General features: G+C 41.4%; 1 protein-coding gene across 1 annotated transcript in view; it reads right to left on the bottom strand.

Moving 5' to 3' along the window:
- Window positions 1-4,904: 4,904 nt before the first annotated feature.
- Window positions 4,905-21,990, bottom strand: part of POLR3B (RNA polymerase III subunit B) — a 61,191-nt gene continuing 44,105 nt past the window's right edge. The window contains exons 24-28 of the mRNA XM_028746558.2: window positions 14,976-15,079; window positions 13,618-13,784; window positions 12,110-12,223; window positions 11,182-11,355; window positions 4,905-5,527 (exon numbers count right to left, since the gene is read on the bottom strand). Of these exons, the coding sequence (XP_028602391.1) occupies window positions 5,398-5,527; window positions 11,182-11,355; window positions 12,110-12,223; window positions 13,618-13,784; window positions 14,976-15,079 (689 nt within the window). The 3' untranslated portion in view covers window positions 4,905-5,397. The remainder of the gene's footprint in view (window positions 5,528-11,181; window positions 11,356-12,109; window positions 12,224-13,617; window positions 13,785-14,975; window positions 15,080-21,990) is intronic.

Genomic DNA, 21,990 nt, shown 5'->3' on the forward strand with positions numbered 1-21,990 from the left:
GGATTTGGCTAGGACAGGACACAAACTGCATTCAGCATCTCAGCTGGACTAACATCCTAGTGACCTTCACATTGAATAACATTTCTGGTAAACAGCTTTGCCTGGACACTGGAATACAAAGTGATAAAGAAGCTGGACTGGGAACAAAAACTGGTGGCCAACATTTTGCCTACCACAGCTCATTGTGTTGATACCGCAAGATCCTGAAGCATTCTTCAGGCCATCCCATCTCCATCAACTATCTGAGAAAAGTCACTGGACAGAAATCCAACCACACCGTGGAAATAATTAACAGTGAGCAATGGGGAGAAAGGCGATTCCGTTCAGTGTCATAGGTGAAGCTCTCTGATTCACACTTTGCGCAAACTGAAACACGACTTTCCTTCGACATTTTAACCTCTCTGAATTTGAAATGCAGTCCTCCAGCCACGTAATGTCTACAAAAATCCATACAGTAGGGGGAAGAGTGCATAAAAGTGCATTGATTAGCAAAAATAACATACAAAAAGGAGTTCTATTTGGAAGACTGCTTTGCATAAACATACATATTAGGAAAAATTGCGTGCAAAAATGTGTATATTAGGTGAAGTGTGCAACTAAAATGCTGATAGATTTTCATGAGGACTTTAAAAAGTCCCCAGGCTGGAAAAGTACAGAACTGTACTGTATTTAAGATTGAAAAAATGAGAAACTGAAACTGAAACTGACAAATTCGCCAAGTGCGATCTTATACATGCCTATTCAGAGGTAAACCTTATTCAATTCGATAAGGTTGTACTGTAAAAGGCTGGTTTAGCCTGACTAAACAGTTGGTTCATGTTAGCCTTCTAATCCTCATTCAATAATCATCAGCGTTTTACCATGTTTCTGACATTCTATGGTGGTACCTTGGGTTAAGTACTTAATTCGTTCTTAACCTGAAGCACCACTTTAGCTAATGGGGCCTCCTGCTGCTGCCGCGCCGCCGGAGCACGATTTCTGTTCTCATCCTAAAGCAAAGTTCTTAACCTGAGGTAATATTTCTGGGTTAGCGGAATCTGTAACCTGAAGCGTATGTAACCTGAAGCGTATGTAACCCGAGGTACCACTGTATTAGTAAGCACTCCCATTTTCCCTTCAACTCTTCTGTCTCTTTAAAGAGTTGTCATTTGTTTTGTATGATTGTTTCTAAGCTTGAACCTGATTATTTAAAACATTTACACATTGCTGCTGCCGTGAGTGCTGGAAGGAAGCCTGCTCTCTGCTGCAAGGCCCATTTCCACCTGGCCTAGGGGACGGGTCCCAGACTCATCCTAAATGGCCAAAAGAGGCTCCTGGGAGACCACTGGGACATTGCTGGAACAACTCTTGGGTCAGGGAAACTGGCTAAAATGTTTTACAGTGTTTAAAACAGTTCTAATTTTGGTTCCTCTGTTTTGTTTTTGTCAGGCTGGGGCTAGTTAAATGTTTAGTTGGGGTTGGCAGTTATTTTAATTTGGGTATAACTTTAAACTGTTTATTATTATTGTTGTTGTTATTATTGGTTTCTATTGATTTATTGGTTTGTTTTTGCCTGTATAGGATATTCAGCTTTTTAATGTTTGATGTTTTGTTTCTTATATGTGCTGTAAGGTGCTCAAGAGTGGCTGGGGATGAATTTAGCTGCATCAGATGCTCTCCAGCTCCTCCTACTTTCTTAGTAGACCACAAATAAAACGTGAGCCAGCAGTGTGGTGTGGCAGCTAAAAAGGCTAATGCAATTTTGGATTTCCAGCTTGCCAGTTGTAATAGCACTTCTCTGTTCTGCTCAGCTGGAGTTCAAATCTGGATGCCAGAGTTTAAGGAGGATATCAACAAACTGGAAGGTGTCTGGAGGGTAGCTTCCTGGTTCTTGTTAATTAATCTTTTTTTTTTTTTAACATTGCTATGTATTCAGTGATATCTTGGGAAGAGTTAAGCTTGGCTGCCATTTATTACAGTAGTTTCTGAGGAAGTACTGAAACAAAAATACATTCTGGAGTTTTCATCAATATTAACTGTACTACTGCATGAAATTTGTATTTCAACTCTACTGATGCATGGAATTTGTTTCATATACGGATATTAACTTTACTAATTATACTGGCTGTTGTACCTTGTTGAGAATTAGTTGTGTGTTTTGGATTTATATGTATTTGCATTACATTCTTTTATATTAGGTTGAATCTTTTATTGTATATACATTTTATTAATTCACCATTCATTTTATTTATTAATCCATAACTTGGTTATTATGTTTGTGTTATTAAAGGACCTCTTCCTCTGGTTTATCTCTGTGCCTGGAGCGTGATGTCAACAAATGAGGAGGGATCTGAAGTCCAGCTCTTATGAGAATAGGTTGAAGGAGTTGGGTGTATTTAGCTTGGAGTAGAGATGATTAAGAGGCGATAGCATAGTTGTCTTCAAATACTTGGAAGGGCTGCCACATAGATAATGGAGCAAGTTTGTTTTCTTTTGCTCCAGAGTGGGTAGCCCCTTACTCGGTGGGTTCAAATTACAAAGAAAAAGGATTTAGACTAAACTCTAGGGGGAAAAACTTATTGATGGTATAAGCTGCTCAACAATGGAACAAATTGCTGCAGAAAGTGATAGGCTCTCCTTGGGTAGAGGTTTTAATGCAGCCACCTATTAGCAATACCATAGTACTGGTTTTCTTGCATCAATAGACACTTAGACTGGATGGTCTTTAAGATCTTTTCTGACTCTGGTTCTATTCTTCTTTCACGTTTATTTATTTACCAAAATTTACATACTGCTTCATTGTTAAAATAAAATAAAAAACCACTCCTCGAAGTGGTTTACAAAAATATAAAACATTTCAAGTGACTTTTGTGAAGTTAAGTGCCAACAGTCCAGTTCCACCGCAGCACATCTCTTTTGTAGAGACCCAGCTGGTCCCAAAATGCTCCCCAGTGCCTTACGGATCTGAACTCTTCATCCTGACACCACCTATCTAGTTAATTTACATCGCTCTACCTGTTTTAGCAGGCTCTGCAAGAAGATCAAACCTCTCCATTCTGAAGGAAATCAGCCCTGAGTGCTCACTGGAAGGACAGATCGTGAAGCTTAGGCTCCAATACTCTGGTCACCTCATGAGAAGAGAAGACTCCCTGGAAAAGACCCTGATGCTGGGAAAGAGGGAGGGCACAAGGAGAAGGGGATGACAGAGGACAAGATGGTTGGACAGTGTTCTCAAAGCTACCAGCATGAGTTTGACCAAACTGCGGGAGGCAGTGGAAGACAGGAGTGCCTGGCGTGCTCTGGTCCATGGGGTCATGAAGAGTCGGAAGCGACTAAACAACAACAAAGTGGACAGAACAGATACCATTTCTGAAAATGCTATCTTAGAATGTCCTCAGCGTCAGCTTCTTACCCACACTTGTTTTCCAGGACCTTAGAGAGATATTTCCTAATGTCACTAGCACAGATAGTCAGGGTATGCAGTAGCTACATGACTAAATTCAGATGAGTTCAGCACTTTGGAAAGCAGCTTGCTCTGGTACGAAACACTTTGGAGGCTCAGGGCCTGAATCTGCTGCATCCCTCCCCCCCCCCCCCATTATGGGGAATCAAAAATAGCTGCAACTCTCCCCAGCTGCCCCCCACCCCCTAGACAGAAGTATGTGCAATCTGCAGGTATAGTAGCCCCTACAAACTGGATAAAGCCTGCCAAATTATAGGCAAATGGGTCTAGGCACCTTTAAAGTTCAGTTTGTGCGGACAGGAAAACTAAGAAATTTGCTTTGCTCTCCGTGGTTAATTACGAATACGGCATACATCATGCAGATGTCTCTGGAAAAGTAGCATTTTCAGAAGCATGGGGCCAATAACAAGGGAGTAATGATAAATGTGTGGGGAACTTCAAGCTGGTGTTCTGCTCAATTGGCCCTGTAAAGGAATGGGAACTTACTGGACTATTTGAATGGGCCTTGTTTGATGGACTGATGCAAATCATATGGGAATTTGCATCTTTGTTGTCTGCTACATCTCTTTCTTGATTTGAGTTTAGAGTTAACGTGTGAAGCCTGATCTCCTTTGGGGCTCAGCAGAACTTCATTGTGTATGTGAGAAATGGGAGATCTCTTGTCCAAGAGTGGGGAAAATTAAAAGCCACTAATTTCCTGAAGCCTGCAGCTCAAGGGGCAGAGCATGTGATTGGCAGGGAGCAGGTAGAGAAAGGACATAGAAAAGGGAGCCAGGCTGGAGGTGGGTCTAGCATAAGAAGAAAATGCTCTGTAAGCTTGGAAGAAAGGAGAGTCTGGTAAAGTGAGGGATGGTTTATGTTCAGGGAACATAATCAATCTACTTTATTTTGTTATTTTGCTCCACTGGGGAATTTGCATATTTCCTTGAAACTCTGTATTTTTTTTCCATCTTAGTATACCGTTGACTTGTTTCATAAACCTGTGTGGCCTCAGCTTATTGTAAACAAACTCATGTCTGGAAACCATAAACTGTGCTACTTTGAGAGACTTCAGGGAGACCCAAGGCTAGAGTTTAGGCTGGTGGAGAAAGGGCACACTAGCAGAGAAAATTTCCCCCAGCAAGTTATTAAAAGGGGAAAGGGAGGGTGCAAGACATGGGTGCGTATTCTGCTGTGGCCAGATCTTCTTTTCCCTGGAAGCACGGGACCCAGGGTGCTGGGAGGCGGCTGTCACAGACACCCATTGATAGGTAGGAATGTGTGGGAATGTGCCACAGAAGGACTTGAATGTCCAGCATTTCCAAGCAAGTAGCTATGAAAAGATCACAAAACAGACAAGAACAAGGTGATGTTGCTTCAACATATCCTCCTTAAAGCACTATATTTGGAGAGCTCTGTAAAACTATCCCCCCTCTGATTTGAACCTACGGCTCAGTATTGCTACACCACAAAAGCTCAAGGCTTGAAAAACGTAACTGAATTTTTTTAATCATTAAAAAACCCCAAACATTGTGCAAAAACAGTTACACTAACCCCAAACTGTGCACCAGTTAAGACTCTGCAAAACTGTTCCTTGAAATCCTATTGATTTCAATACTGTGTTCCCACTCTTAAGTTTATGCACATATTTAAATACTGTGTTGACAAAGGAAGCAATCCACTAAGCATGGCTGATCTGCAGTGCTTCCATCCATTTGAAGTGGAAACTGAGTTTGCATAGTCCCAGTGCCTTGGTGGAAGGGGGCACCTAGCTTAGTGCCACAGATAAACACCGCCTGAGTCTTTGCGCTAACAGCTTCCAACTGTTCTTCTTCAGCATTGTCCGGCAGTCAAAGAGAGAAGAAAAAAACAGTAAGGAATTAGGGGCCAATTCGGTTTTAGCACTTCTGAAGCCACTTAAGCTCTTTCCGATTATATTTCCGCTTGCCATTTTGTCCCTCCACTCCTCAACACTTTCATTCATTATACTTGGCCAGTTTTAATCTGGGTATAATGTTCATAGACTGGAGTTCTTGGAATAACAGTTTACAGGCATATGGTATGCGCAGGGAAGATACATGACAGGAAGACTTGCAGTAATGGCACCTGAAAGATAGGAAAGAAACACCAAGGTCATTGTATATTTACGTAAAAGAGACAAAGAGATATATCCATTTCTTTATTGTATTTTATCACCATCTTTTGGCTAAATTCCTCCCAAGTTGGTTAAGAATTAATTGCAGTAAAATAAATACAGAAAAAACAATTAAAATTCAATCAGCCTTTATATTGGTTAATTTACAAAATGTTAAATTAGGAGAGAGGGGAGAGTATTTGCATCACCGCCAAAATGGCTTTGTCCCTGGTTGCTACCTGCTTCACCTATGATGGTGAAGCACTTGGAGGAGAGAGTCTGCTGATGACCTCAAAACACAGGCAGGTTTATATGGGAACAGGTGTTCCTCCAGGTACAGAGGATCCCAAGGTACACAGGGCTTTAAAAAGTCAACAGCAACACTTCAAATTGTGCTCAGAAATGAGGTAGAAACTGCTATTTAAATGTTTAGTTTGGGGTAGCTGCCCCAATGAAGGTGGCAAATTGTAAGACTCATACTCTCTTAATCACTGCTATTTATGAAGAATTACTACTCTGCCCAAAGTCATCCAGTTGTGGTCACCTAAGGCAGGGTTAGCCAGTGTTGTGCCTTCAGATGTGGCTGGACTACAGCTCCCATAAGCTCCTGCTACCAAGGCCAATGGTCAGGGATGATGGGAGTTGTAGTCCAACAAAATTATGGTGGGCAACATGTTGGCTACCCATGAGCTAAACTCTATGTACTGGCACTACAGAGCTGAACCTAATGTAAAATAAAGCCAGGCAAATTGTTCCTGTGGTAGATGAACAGCTGAAGAAGGAAACTAAATTACTTTCCCTACAGAAGGCAGAGTGGCTGCCTTTGCAGCCAAGGAGCATCTTACCTAACCAAGACCTCAACTCTTCCCCCACTTCAACAGCAGTTCTATTTAATTTTCCCACAATCCCAGGGAGAACTGCTATGATAGAAGCATTCAGGGACATAGTAGGATTTTTAAACAGTGACTCCGCTCTTCCCCTTGAGCACCAGATAAAAGGGGGGGTCCAGGACAGTCCTTCCCTGTCAGGGTGCTGTACCCCAAACAGCTGCCTGATGATACCTGGTGCTGATGCAGAACTTTTTTGGAACTGATGCAGAAATGCAGAACAATTTTGGAACTGGATTATAGTATCACTTTGGCGACTGGTGGCTTTGAAAGTGCCGCTTTTGAGTAATTATTTTACACCTCTTTGCAAATTACATTTTAAGTATGAAATAGGTCAGCATTATCTTATAATGAGCTAATTCCAGTCTACAAAGAAGGGTCATTCTGTACGAGTTCCCTTCCTCTCCCACCCTACTTCCACTACTGGCCCACCTGCTGTAAATGTTTAATGTGAACTGGTGTGCTCCCCTAACTGCAGTATGAGCCTCTGTTGCAGCCCTGTATTACCAAGGAAACCTTCAGTCAGAGGCACAGAAATGTTAATTGTGGTATTCCAATTTAGGGGTGAAGAATGAGGTGCCCCCTCAATCTAATTTGTGTGCTGAATGAATGGCCAGACCTGTACTTGCTGGAGCTGAGAGGAAAGACAACAATACGTTCACCCACACACCACAATTAACAGGTTTCCCTGAGTACGCCTGTCCAAAAGCAAAAGGGAGCCCACTAATTCAGTTGCTCATGGTTTCATTACGACCAAGCACATACATTTTTAGGGATGATTAAAAAAAAGAAAAAAGAAGGTGGTTTGGGCTGTTTGGATCTTACTCCCCAACCTGTGTAGTGAGATTAAAATCTTCCTCCCACAAGTCATTTGGCATCACATTGAAACAGAGGCAATAGAGGGGGGAGGCGTGTGTGCCTGAGTCCTGTTTCCCCCACCGCAGGTAGAAGAGCAAGGGGGCTAAAAAATTTCCAAAGAGCTCCCAGGATGTCAGTTTTCCTGGGTTGATCATATATGTAGCTGGGGATGCAGCTAAGGACACCATTAAGTTGGGCATTATTGTGCCTTTGAAATGCCCAAAAGCATCATCCTAGAGCCTACCCAGAAAAGGTTACACAGCATGTTGGGAAGAGAAAATGGCAACATGAAGACTAATCCTAGAAAGTGTTGCTTGGAGATCTGAGACCACAGATCTTGTTTGCTCAATGCGTAGTAGCCCAGTTGGGAGCATGAGACTCTTAATCTTAAGGTCATGGGTTCAAGACCCCTGTTGGGTAAAAGATTCTTGCATTGCAGGGGGTCAGACTAGATGACCCTCACGGTCCCTTCCAACTCTACAATTCTATGATTCTAAGACAAATATAAATAATAAAATTTATCAACAGCAACCATCTCTTGTATACAGTTTGGTTGCATTTCTGGATAATGCACAGACCTAACTGCTTTGGGCAAGGGCCGCGGCTTGGCGGTAGAGAAATTGACTTGCATGCAGACGGTTCCAGATTCAATCCCCAGCAAGACCAAGCAGGGCTGGGACAGACTCTGAAGAGCTGCTGCCAGTCAGTGTGGACAATGCTGAGCTAGATGGACCAATGGTCTGACCTGGTATCAGGCAACTTCCTGTGTTCCTAGAAGTCTGCTGGTGGTACAGCAGGCTCCAAGATTGCCTCTCTATGTGACCTGCCTCCCACTGCAGGGCTTCTTCATGCAAAGATGGCAGAGTCAAGAAGAATGCACTTTCGACCGACTGGAAAGAAAGGCCAAGAGGTCGTGTGCACTCTTTTGGGTCCATACTGTTTATCCAATTCCCTTTCCTACTTCACTGTGAATATATAGCACCATCTATGTGCTTGATGCTTTATAAATGAGACAGGTCTCTGCCCCAAGGGGCTTGTAATCTATAATTCCACACAGGGAAGACAACAGGTGAAGAATGAAGGCTTATTTCCCTTAGGCCTGCCTACAAAAGGGTATGTGGAGCAAGAGGCTGTGCTGAAGGCTTCCCAGAAAGCCAAATACTTCCAGATCTGTGAAATAAAAAATCTGCTTAGCTCAACATGCCTTGGCAGCTGCATTCATATAGTCACCAATTCCAACCCTCTCATAATGGCTTTCCAAAATAAGCATTTAGAAACTCCAGCTTAAGGCAAGGCAGCCTCCCACAACCCGGGGGCCTCTGGATGTTTGAGACTGCAACTCCCATCAGCCCCTGCCACCATGACCAGTGACCAGAGATGATGGGAACTGCAGTCCAAAATGTCTGGGGGCACCAGGTTGGGGAAGGCTGGTGTTAACGTCCTTGCTGAGTGCTTGAAATTCTGGACTAAGGCAATGCATAGCTGATGATTGCATAAAGTAAAAACATTCTGGATAGCATTGTTTTTACTCTGCTGTCCCCCTCCTTGAAGGAGCCCAATCCTAGCACCAACAAAATTGTCCATTGTTAAGTTGCACTAGAAATGCTATCTGGTTGACGGTTCTTGGTGATACGTCCAACTCAAATAGCCACCTTCCTTTTCAGTCCATGTAGTTTTTAGAGTCATGTCGTGCAATAAGCTTGTTTATATACCAATTCCTCACTAAAGCTGGCCAAGACCATTTCAGAGGTCTGGAGCTGCTGTAATTGCCTAGTTTCTATTGTGTTGCTCATTACAGGGCTGCTTGGCTCCCACTATTGACAGACAGAACACATCATCACCTAATAAGAACCTAATAACTGGATAAGAAACCCAATTACAGGTTATGCTCCCTCAACCAGTAAATACATTAGAAGACCAGAATTGCATGCCTTTCCAGAGTTTATATAGGGCAAATCACAACATTTGAACAAGTTTTATGAAATTGCAAATGTCATTCTTCATATTTACCTTAAAACTGTAATCTTTTCCTGTAGTAAGTGGCCATAGCTATGAATTGTAATTTTCTGCATATTTAGCATTTTATTTTTTTTATGGAACCCAACAACGGAAACAATCGTGTGAACCTCCGTTGTTGTTTTTTAAAAAGATCTAGTTTATAATCCTTATGAAAGTATGAAAAATAGTCTTAAGATTTCAAATTCAAATGTTCAAGAAGCAAAGCTCCTACACCCTTCCATGGCTGCATGCATCTTTTTTATAGTCTTCAATTGCTTTCCTCTGACCTCTAAAAACCTCTCGTTCTTGTTTCTTCCTTTTGCTGCTATACTACACCTGGCAAAGTATCTGCATGCATATTGAAGATGCAGAATCTTCTCTGCTTTGCTGCAAGAAAAAAACCCCCAACCCTTTCTGCGCTTGAAGATAAATACATGCCATGTATAATGCCAGCCTTTATGTTTTCTACATCCACCAAATACCAAAGGAAAATATATATATGAGAGTATAAATTAAAGCCTTTAAGCTTTATGAAAAGAGTGAAATGACATTCAAAATGCCCGGTGCCTGAAAAGCCACATGATGATGGTTTATATGTATAATTTGACTTGGCATGAAAAGCTGGTTGTCAGAGTTGGAACTGGGCATGGTGGCATACAGTCCTTGAAGGAAGCCAATCGTTTGACGTGTTTTCTTCCTAAAGGAAGAGGTAGTTGGGTTCTGGCCAATGTTGCCATTGTGCAAATGGGGGGAGACTTCTGCTCATGTAATGGGACTTCAACCTGTAGCCACCCCCCACCATACACCCTCAAAACTCTGCTTCAGGAGGTCGGGAGGCCCTTTAGAGCAGATTTCTGGGGAAGTAGAAGTTCTACTGCTCGAGTGGAAGTCTGCTTGCACAGCACTGGATACAACCCATAGCCTTTCCCCTTTCCATTACCTTAGTAATACTTCAGGTGTCTGCCTCCATTTATCAGGTCTTAAGTGTTTTGAGTACACTGTGTAGCAATCTGTTCACCATTGAAGAAAAGCTTCAAGAATTTTCTAGGTTAAGCAGGAAAAGCCATGCACACAGGTAAGGCCAGGGAGGGCGACTTGATTTTACAAGCAAAATTTGCAGGGAGGAAAAAAAAGTCTCCTTCACAATCTCTGTTACATCCCTTCCCTCTGCTTTTGCTCTGCACGAGTCCAAACCACTGAACAAAAGGTATAGCCCCACTAAGTTCTTTTGCCAGCCTTTTCAGTGTGGTCTAATTTGGATCTTAGATGAGAAAAGGACATTGACACAGCTGGTCTCCTCTCTTCTGAAAGCACTGTGATAAGTCAGCTATTTGTAACATGGGTGAGACATGCAATCACATCTTTGTCTCAATTCCTACACTCAGCCTTTTTTGTTTGCCTAAGTTTAGATGGTAGCTTTTCTTTTTATATATATTTATATGGTTGGAATATCTCCAGAAAAGTAGATAATCTTCTGCCAAAAACACAAGGGAGAGCCCAATTCCCTTTTAAATGATTTTTGTCTTGTAAAGACATAATCCAGAAGCTCTGCGGGCACTACAAAAACTTCACTAAACCCCTGACTAGAAGGACTAAATAATCTTTGAGGTTTGCTTTGTAAGAAGAACACAGGCATCACATTAATACGAAGAATAAATTATTAGCATTTAAAAAAAAAAGCCTTGTAAAGAGCTACCTTCCTTCGAGTTTGGCATTACTCGTATCCTCTGGGTCACAGGTCAAAATGCAACTTTTGCAAAGCACCGTATTACATTCATTTGCCGAGGGAAAGCTCTCACTTAACGTAAAAGCAGGGACCACACACATATGCAAGCTTCTGGGTAAACCACATTGAAACATTAAAAATTCAGTTGTCTGCTTACCAGCCAGAGTAGCCTAACAATCCACATTGGCCACACACATCCACTTCAAATGCGTCGCTCGAAATCATAAGTCTTTCCAGCAGGAGCATGCTAGCTCCATAGCCTATCAGGCAATCCCGTTCCATTTCTCCCAGCCGTAAGCCTCCATCACGCGAGCGGCCTTCCGTTGGTTGCCTTTCAATCAAACAGGTAGAGACTTTTGAGAATGTTGTCCCACTGAAACAGGTAATCCCACCCCCACCCCCCAAAATAAACCACATCAGAATGCTGCTAAATGTTCAGCATCAAAAGAGTGTCTATCTCTACTACAGGAGTCTAGAGCAGGATTAGCCAACATGGGACCCTCCAGATGTCGATGGATTCCCATGAACCCCAACCAGCACGGTCAATAGTCATGGATGATGGGTGTTGTAGTTCGGCAACATCTGGAGGCCATGACACTGGCTATCCCAGGTCTATGTAAGGCTCATATGTATGGTCTAACTTAAGGCTGTAGTTAGGCCCAATGATCCAAAAGGAGTGAGGCTGGCCTAAGAGGAGGCACATGCAGCAGAAAAGGGGCATGCATTGCTCCCTGGTCCTCATTCATTTGTCTTATAAAGGGTGACTGGGTGTGGAGAAGTAGAAGAATGGGAAGAGGCTTCGATTCAGCTAGAAGACCACTTACCACTTCTAACCAAAAATATATATAATAATGTCTCTCCACCTGCTATGTAAAGTGTGTATTTTTCTTTTTAAGTAGCAACCCTTTTCAAATCAAAGAATGCCAACACGTCACTCCCTGGCTTCAGAATGACCCGTTTACATTTTTTCAAACTATAGTTCTGTGCAAGATTCTACACGTGTATAGCTGTTGAGCAATGGAGCAGACCTGAAGGCTGCCTTTTGGTGTTGTGCATTTGTGCTTGTGATCCTGTCTCTGCCATACCTGGTAAGGACAGCTCTGGGCCCTCGAGCTCTTGCATGCATCTTATCCAAAACCATGTGCTTCAGTTTCTGGTAATACACTGGCCCAAAATAGATGTAGGCTTCTAATGGCTCCCTGAGAAGGAAGAAGAAAATTTCTTTCAGAGAAGCTAAGAAAGTATTGTTTATAAGATTACAAAAAGGAAAACAGGTATTAGTGACTGTGAGAGTAAGTAGGATAAATCCCAGTTCCCCCAAGTCCTGCACTATCGCCAACCACTAGGCTTCCGGTTGACCACATTCTCTGCACCCCCTTCAGAAATAACCCATGGAGAACTTCAGGAGGATGATACCTCTGTGGATACCTCTGAAAATAACTAAAATGTTAAATAGCTTCAAGAGAGTTCCTCCAGCTATTAAGAGGATGACTTATGGAAACTCTCCCATGACCTGGAATCTTAAGTCAGTCTAAGTCACGTCTATAAGCTGGCATGTGGCGCTGCTCCTGAATTCTTGGTAGGTACAATTGCAATCCATTGCTGTTACATGACCTTCAAGAAAATTATTGGAACTGAAAATGATAGTGTGGGAGAAGGGAAGCAGTTTTAGGCACCCGGAGCAAATGTAGACAAATTAGAGGATTTCAAATAACACATTGTGGGGCAAAAGAAAACATTTTCCACCCTGCATAATTTCTCTAAAGGAGTCATACTGCCCATGTTTTTCAGCTAGGATCATCCTCATCTATTAGCCTTGTAACTGAAAGGTCTCCAAGTGACTTACAGCACATTTTAAAATGTAAATGCATCATACCATTAAGAGATTCATACAAAACACCTGCAGTTCATTAAGATAAATAAATGTATTTCCCCCTATCCTTAACTGGAGTAGCAAACTAGATTTAGGACAAGCAAAGATATAGTTTATGAAAGAGGAAGAATTGACAGATGGAACAGGTTAGTGGCCCAGATTATGTTGGTGTTGGGGGGGGGGGAGGATGTGGTAGAAAATAGAAAGGTAGGATTAAGATACATTTTAAAAACACAGACGCGTTGGGCCATATGGCCTTGTCTTGCTTCCTAAACCTTCTCATATTCCTTTGAACTCCACATCTCTGAAGACAGTCTGATCAACACAGCAGGAAGTTAACAGACCAGCCAACTATGCCAGACCGACTCCACAATCGGCAAAAGCCGCTCACAAAAACTCCCAACGGACAAGCACCTGCCTTCAATGTCGTATTTTGCTATTGCGTTTGGTTTAAGGCTGCTAATCATATTCCAAGAGCACACGGCACCGCTGCCAAAACTGCTTAGAACTTTTGTATTTTAAGTGACAAAAAAAACCTCACTGAAAGAAGAAGCTGGCTTCTTAATTTTGTTTGATGCTCTAGTGGCAGGGTTCTTTTTTAATAATAATAAAAAAACCATGTGCAGCTATTCACATTAAAGTTATGCACACATGGCACTATTAGATATTAGAAACAGGAACATGTACACGGCACAGCAGTCGCCTGCAGGAGGTTCTTACCCGGTAATGCCAGATGTTACATAGTCCTTCCCCAGGTAGTTATACCCGTGACGCACAAGATCTTCACACACGTCCTTCACTTTACTCCCGCCAAATGCAGTTCCGTAGTGAAATCTGCCATCCAGGACACCAGCTTTTCCGGCCAGAAGTTCAATTAGTTTTCCCACCTATGCAGCAGAAAGCAGAGATATTTTAAGTTTGGCGAGAAGTCTCCAAATATTGTAGTCTTCTAGAGATTTCTCCCTACATCTGTCTAAGGTGCAAAGAGAAGGAACTGACGAGGATAAACAAAATCCTGTGGGCAAATACTAGTCCAAACAAGACAGGCTACTAGGCCCGCATATCCAAGGGGATATTGGGCTTGTGTCTCTTGTTGCATGGCAAACTGAAGGGACTTTCAGCAGCAAGCAGCCTGTGAGGTGGAAGGGGAGGCTGCCGTTCAAATAATCAGTCAATTAATATGTCCCACTGGTTGGGCCCAAACCCATGAGCATACTTAAAGCAACTTTTCAGACCCCAGACAGAAACCTGAAGTTGATCCTATATTCTGTAATCATGGCCAATGTTAGGTAGAACAAGTGAGCTGTTTCAGGTAGATTGAATTTGGATATTTTATAAAGGCAGCATGTTGTTACGCACTCTCTCTCTCTCTCTATATATATATATATTTGTGCCAAGGAAGGGGAGAAGAGGTTGTGAAATTTTCAGCATCAGGTACCAAAATTACTAGGTTGGCTTTGGGTACTATGCACCCTGAGTTGTGGGAATGGGGGAGGGCATTTGTTGCTCCACCTCAGGCTGCAAAATGCCTTGAGCTGGCACTTGGCCAGGCAGTTTTCCTGAACCTCTTCATGTTATTCCCACGCAGACCAATGTCTGTCAGCACTGGAGAGCACTACCTGTCAAGATACACAACTTTCCTATTCCACCTTCTGCCCTATAAAGAATAATGCACAGTGTAAAAAGTTCCAGTTACAGATGGGTAGCCGTGTTGGTCTGCCATAGTCAAAACAAAAAAAATTCCTTCCAGTAGCACCTTAAAGACCAACTAAGTTAGTTCTTGGTATGAGCTTTCGTGTGCATGCACACTTCTTCAGATACACTGAAACAGAAGTTGCTATAGAAGGATCTGGCAACTTCTGTTTCAGTGTATCTGAAGAAGTGTGCATGCACACGAAAGCTCATACCAAGAACTAACTTAGTTGGTCTTTAAGGTGCTACTGGAAGGAATTTTTTTTGTTTTAGTGTAAAAAGTTGCATTTTCCTTTTATTAACAGTAAATAGATATTTACTCCAAAAGGGTAAGTAGCACTTTTTAATAATGCATTAAGGTCAAGGACTGTAAAAATGTTACAAACCGTCATGCGAGATGGGAAGCCGTGGGGATTCATGATAATATCAGGACAGATTCCTGAATCACAAAACGGCATGTCCTCCTGAGGCATAATCAGGCCGCAAACCCCTGAAACACAGAATATATACAGGTTTTTCAAATGACAAAAGCAAGCAATTCATTTTGCAGAGCCAAATGGACAAGAGTTAAATGCAATTTTAGCCTATCCAATTAAAAATAGTTCACTCAAAAACAGACATTCCCTTACTAAAGGTGTTCATGGAAATGTAGCTAATAATCCTGACTAGGATAAATGAAAGATGTAAACTTAAAAAAAAATCATTTTGCAGTGATTAACACCACCACTTGGCATCCTACAATCCAGACTACTCTGTACTTTGTGAGAGTCAAGCTATTTTGCAGAGGCTTTTATCTGAGATACTGACCCCAGAATATGTATTCCTTCTAAACCGCGGCCCAATACAGAAGCTTTGACTAAATTTTGAGGAAACTGAGAGTGGGGGAATCCTCTAATGTTCCTTGTCTTTATTTATTGAGTAGGGTACAACTTTGGTCCACCTGTCAGAGGGAAGGACCTGCTTGGGCAAGGAACTTCCCTCCCTGCCCTGCAGAAGGTTGGGGAAACATTAGCAATATTGGATTACATGTGTTTAAATAACTTGAAAACCTTGTGTGTTTATAAAAAAAACAAGGATGCCATACAATTGAACCACAAACATTTAGAACAAAACATCATTTATTCTTTCCCATGTCTATGCAAACCAAATTTTCTCACTGTGTATGGTGGCTTTAATAATAATAATAATAATAATAATAATAATAATAATAATAATAATAATAATATATTATTTATACCCCGCCCATCTGGCTGGGCCTCCCCAGCCACTCTGGGCGGCTTCCATAAAAACCAAAAATACAGTAAAATATCACACGTTAAAAACTTCCCTGAACAGGGAATTAAGGTAAAGGTAAAGGTACCCCTGCCCGTACGGGCCAGTCTTGACAGACTCTAGGGTTGTGCGCCCATCTCACTTAAGAGGCCGGGGGCCAGCGCTGTCCGGAGACACTTCCGGGTCACGTGGCCAGCGTGACATCGCTGCTCTGGCAAGCCAGAGCCGCACACGGAAACGCTGTTTACCTTCCCGCTAGTAAGTGGCTTTATTACAGGTAGGCAAAAAACTAGTTGAGTGGCACAGTAAAATGTTTTAAAATACTTTAGAGTTTGTAGATTTGTACAGTAAAGTGGGCAATACATTTTATAACTGGAGAAAAGAGTTTTGGACTGAAGAAGGTTAAGCAATGTTTACACACTCTCTAAACAAGGGCTTACTCGACCAGGCACTTGTGGAGAAGGGCAAAAAGAGATTGTGATACTGGAGCTTGGTCAGAAAACACCAACATCCACTGCCCAATTAAACAACAACAACAACAACAACAACAACAACAACAACAACAACAACACACACACACACACACACACACACACACACAAACACACGAAAATAATAACAGGGTCTAGGTGCATGGGATAGCTGTTAACAGTATGTGGAAGGATCGATGCAATGAAAGAAGCAGATCAAGCATTTCTATAGTTTATTTTGTGTTTTTCAATTTAAAAAAACGCATGATTTTTACCATTATTACTGGTTCCCACCCCATAAAAAATCCTCGTCAAACCAATCTTTTGGTGGTAACACCATACCCACAAAAAAATCATTTTAGTAATTTTCTCACGTGTGAAAAATATGCAAAAGAATTGCAACGTAAAATTTACACCCACTTAAGTTGTGGGTTTGGCCAAACATACATCCCTCCCCCTCCTCCAAACGAGGAAATTGTGTTTGGTTGCATGAGGAGGAAAGGGCACCTGTAAGCCAAAAATTAAATCTGCACTAACTTAAAATTACTTCAGGCGCTGGAAACCCTTTTATATGCCAAGACGGTTCCCATAGCAGACAGGCGCTGTGTTGTTTGTTTTGTGTGAAAGTGAATGATAAAAGATCCATGAAATCGACACAGAAAGGCAGAACAGCAGAAAGAACCGAGGCCCCTCCATCATAGCAGCTTCTACCCTTTGCTGACTTGTATAACAATGGAATCGAGACGTCCAACTGCAGATCTAACACAGCTGTGCATTTCATTAGATGAAGAGTACTAGTGACACAAGTAAATAATTAACTTATTCTGGTCCGCTGACTGTGCTTATGAGACCAGTCATAGCTGACAGATTTTAATACAAGTTAAACACAAAGAGAGCATAATGAGATTAGACGTTAAAACAAAATATTTAGACAGATTTGGAAGATGGGGCGAGTGGAGTGAACCCCATCCAACTCATCGGGCAACTTTGAAAGTTCTTCTTTCCAAAAGAAGTGAAAAGTTCTTAATTCCAAGAAAAAAATCTTTTAGCACTCTCGTTTGTAAATATAACTAATTAGCTTCCTAACTAACTAAAGCAGCATCGGTCTGTGAAGATCTGAGAGAGTACAACTGTACATCTGCAAAAACTCTTTTTTTTCTACAAGTTTATTTTAAATTATTTTCAGCCTATTTAATATAGATATATTCTTTAATCAGAGAGATTTATTTATTTATAAAATAACGCCAGTCTACATAGTACCTTAAATTTAATGTTCATGGCTATTTTAAAACAAGCTTCCTGTCTTTCTCAAGTTCTAGAAAGAAACAGAAACTGTTGAGACATTTGCCATACCACCTGTTTTAAGGTTCATTTCATGAGCCACAAAATAAGTATTTTGAGTAAAGCAGAATAATGCAAAGCAGTCTTCTAAAGGGGCTATGATGACTGCAGGACAACATCTCCAAGAAACTTTCTTTTTTTTTTTTTTGGCTGCTGTCCTTTGCACACATTACTTGGGAGTAAACTCTACTGAAATCAACAGTACTTCCTTTTGCATATATGTGCATAGGATTATGTTGTCCACCTTATTTGAAGATACATTCCATTTAGTTATATACAGTGCTTACAAAACTCTCCAGTGGTAAAAAAACAACCACCATGCTTAAACATTAAAAATCCAGCACAACGACTCAATCCAAAACGAAGAATTATTTCAAAATACCACTTTTTCATCAAGTAGCCTGACCTTACTAAAATATAGAACTTGCTTATGGAAGATCACCAGATATACACTTTAATAAAAATGCTTCCTAAGCATTGGAGTGGAAGTGGACTTTCCACAGATCATTGGCCTGCTTGGGTGATGAGGTCCTTCAGAAAGGACTTCACCCATTTTTTTCTGTCTCACCCGGCACCATCTGATGTGCATTTGGCAGGAACCTGAGAGAAGACCTTCTCACTAGGTATGCACAAACTTCAGAATTCCCTATCGAGCAAGGTCTGCTTAACCTTCGGGTTCTTTTCAAGTGACAAGTAGAAACCTTTTTTTAATTAGTATTTAAACAGGTGTTTGACCCATTGAGCTAATTTGTCTTGCTCTGCTGCACCGTATTTAAAAATTACTTATTTGTTTAGGAGGGGGAAACACCATACAGAACTGAAGACATAAGAAACAACCACGTGAGAAAGATAGAAAGCAAAGGATACAGTTAAACGATAAGTGAAATGAATGATATTCAAATGAAGTTTTACTACAGCAATGAATGGACCACAGTTTGACATGACTATTAATTTCAATGGGTCTGGTCTGAGAACTAGCATTGGATACAACTCAGTATATATAATATACAAAATAAGTACAACGTCCCGAGCAATGTGTGCAGTTCAACATTATCTTACATTTTGTGGTGCCAAACTATATTATAAAGAGGCTACCCTTGTCCACAAAATGACCAGTAAGTTGCCTACTTTCCTTTATTCTGTATCTTTATAATTTGTACCACTCGCCACGCTTAAGATAACCAGTCCTCTAATGTAGGTGGTTTAGAGGATCATAACTATTTACCACCTGTGGAGCTGTTGATAATAGTAATAATGGATAATGTTATTACTGTTAATTGTATTTATTAGCCACTTCCCACTCCCCAAAAAAGTGAAACAAAGCAACTTGTAACCCCCCCCCCAAACACACACACACACACATTAAGAACATGGGCAAAATAACCTAAAATACAATATGCACACATACACCAAATCCATCTCAAATCCACCTAACTAGAAGATAAGCAAAAAATGAATCTCCAAGGGGCTGGATGAGGAAGAATGTTTTTGCCTGGTGCTTATAAACAAACAGTGATGGAGCCAGGTGTGCCTTCTTGGAGAGAGGATTCCATAAACATATATATATTCACTTCTTCTAATACGTGCTGCACTGTCTTTTAAGTTTAACATGTTTTTAGCTAGCTGTCATCTTCCGATTTTTTTTTTAATGGCCCTTACTTGTCACATTGTTTTTACTGTGTTATTCTTTATTATGTTTATTGTTATAATCATTGGTCACTTTTTTAGATGATGTATTTTAATTGCATTTTGTCGTGTGTCAGCTTGGGCATTTTACAAGGAAAAGCAGGGTATGAATTTAGCAAAACAAACAAGGCGGTTCTGCAAGACAAGGAGCCACAGCTGAGAAAACCCTACACACCCACACCCAAACCGAGATTTCCGGTCCAAAGAGACAGTTGCCTGGGGTACAGTCCCATGTGGCTGGCAAGCCACATGATGCACATATTTTGACTGGGACAGTTTCTTGGATCCTCCTGTATAGGACTGTGCAAGAAGGAAGTGGCTCCCATACAACAACAAGTACATGTGAGAGGTGGGGGAGAAGAAAACCCCCCACCCCAAAGAAGATCCTTTCCTGATTATCTTCACAGATGAGTGATCTCATTGTGTAAAGATTAGAATAGGACGTAACTCAAAAGGTGGTTCGCCTGCACACACCCTACCGAAACCATTATGACAGGGGTAGGGACTTTTAGGGGGACTTGGGGGGGGCACCCTGCCATCTGGGCAAACTCCAGGGGTCACTCGTTGGTGGTGGGTGGGGACAGCCACAAGAGAGGCCTGGAGGGCTGTGTTTGTCTCCCAGGCCTGTGGTTCCCCAGTCTTGCACGAGAAGAGGAGCAAGAGCACAAATCGGAATTTGAATTCCTTTCCAAGAGGCAATCCCAGTGGATTGTGTACAAGGCAGCCCCTAACGTAGCCCCTCTAGAAGAGAAATTATAGTTCTAAATCAGATTAATGTGGACAATTCACATATTATCCCAGCAGGGTGACCGGAAGCGGAGTCAGGCATATGGGAGTTCACCTGTGTGATTTGGACGTGCTTAGATCCATCCCCAAACACAGATCCTCAAATGAATGAACATTAGACAGACAAGCTAGATAGATGCTTTCTTCCCATGGTAAGGGACCCAACAATTCTGTATACTGTTTCAAATACAATCACACGGAGTCGTGGGTTTGCTTTTTCTTTTCTTTTCTTTTCTTTTGAATTTCACAAAAAGGGTATTGGGTCATTGAGGGTACAATTAAAATGTTATTTATTTATGCCACTTAGATGCTGCCCAATAATAAAAGTCCTCTGGCAGATTACAAATGAAGGAAGGGGAAAAACCTACATGCTCAGATTATGTGGAGTTGTTGAGTATGTGCGGAAGAGAAGAGCTGTAGCCCAGTGGTAGAGAATTTGCTTTGCATGCAGAAGGTCTCTAGATCAAACCCCGGCCATTTCAGATAGGACTGAGAATGACCCTTTTGAAATTCTAGAGAGCTCCTGCCAGTCAGTGTAGTTACGGAGCTGAATAGGTATATTGCAGCTTCCTGGAGTTTACAATGATCCTGAATGCTGTGAGCTCTCACACTTAGCACCACGATAGCTATATTATTGGATTCTGCAATTGAGAATCTATTTTGGTATTATTTTCACTCATGCCTCAAGGTTATTAGAAATGGATACTAGCAAGGCATTGCCAATTTATGTTTCAACGTATGTTCATTATAGATCAGATACCATTTATCTGTGAATTCTCTATAGCGTCTGCTTAGTAAAAAGTATAACCAATATGCCCCATTTTCTGTGGAATACACATCAAGTAACTTTTTGTAAGGAGCATGCAAGATAGCGTAGATGTTTTGCACAAATATATATATATTTTTGGGCATCAGACATAATCAGACAACTGTTGATAATTTTGCCTCATTCAAAATATTTTAGCGGGGAGTAGCACAAAATCAAAAGCACCACATATATTTTAGAATACTTTGCAAAAGTATTTGGGCCTTTGGTTTGGGCTTTGCTGGTCACGGAGTTAGTGGCCTCAGATCTTGCTCTAAAAGACATAAAGACCTTAGAATTTTACCCTGGCTGCTTTTGTTGATGCTCCCACATAGCTTAGCTATTATTGAGAGATCTGATCACACGGGGAGTGCTGGGCACATGGGCCCTGATCCACTGATATGGCATCCTGCAGCTCATGAAGAAGCAGTTTCCATGTGCCCAGAGTCCATGTGAAGGGCCCCGTAAATATCAGAGCCCAGACTGAATGGGGCTGTGTATCTATTAGGTTCCAGTTTTCAAGCCCAAAGTCTTAGGCAGATATCCTGAAGCTTTCAGATATATCCTGCACCAGTTTTGTGTTTTCCCTCCATGTACAAAATCCAAGGATCCATGTCATTTATAGCAGAATATGTTGCTTTCATCATCATCATCATCATCATCATCATCATCAACCCATACTGCTCAGCTATCAACAAAATCTGTCAGTAGGAGTAAAATCATAAGCATAATATACTTTTCATAATGACAAAGCTCTTAAGGTTCTAAATAAGGCAAATAATCCTATCATGCTTAAAGTCTGATTCAGCCCCTAGTATACAGAGTGCAAACTATGACACATTTGGGTCAGAAGCAACAGCTGCAGTGCTGCTAGTTTCTGTTGGGTAGGGCTGCCATATTTTAAAGAGCAAAAAAGAGGACATTATGATGGCCATTCAAAGCAAATAAATACAATTTGTCTTGAATTTTACCTTTTACTGTTCTATGCTGCTCAAGCAGAGATCTCAGAATGTGCAAAAATGCTTTTAACTATATGCTTTC

The sequence above is a fragment of the Podarcis muralis genome, chromosome 10 (assembly GCF_964188315.1).
Source record: "Podarcis muralis chromosome 10, rPodMur119.hap1.1, whole genome shotgun sequence".
Taxonomy (NCBI): Eukaryota; Metazoa; Chordata; class Lepidosauria; order Squamata; family Lacertidae; genus Podarcis; species Podarcis muralis.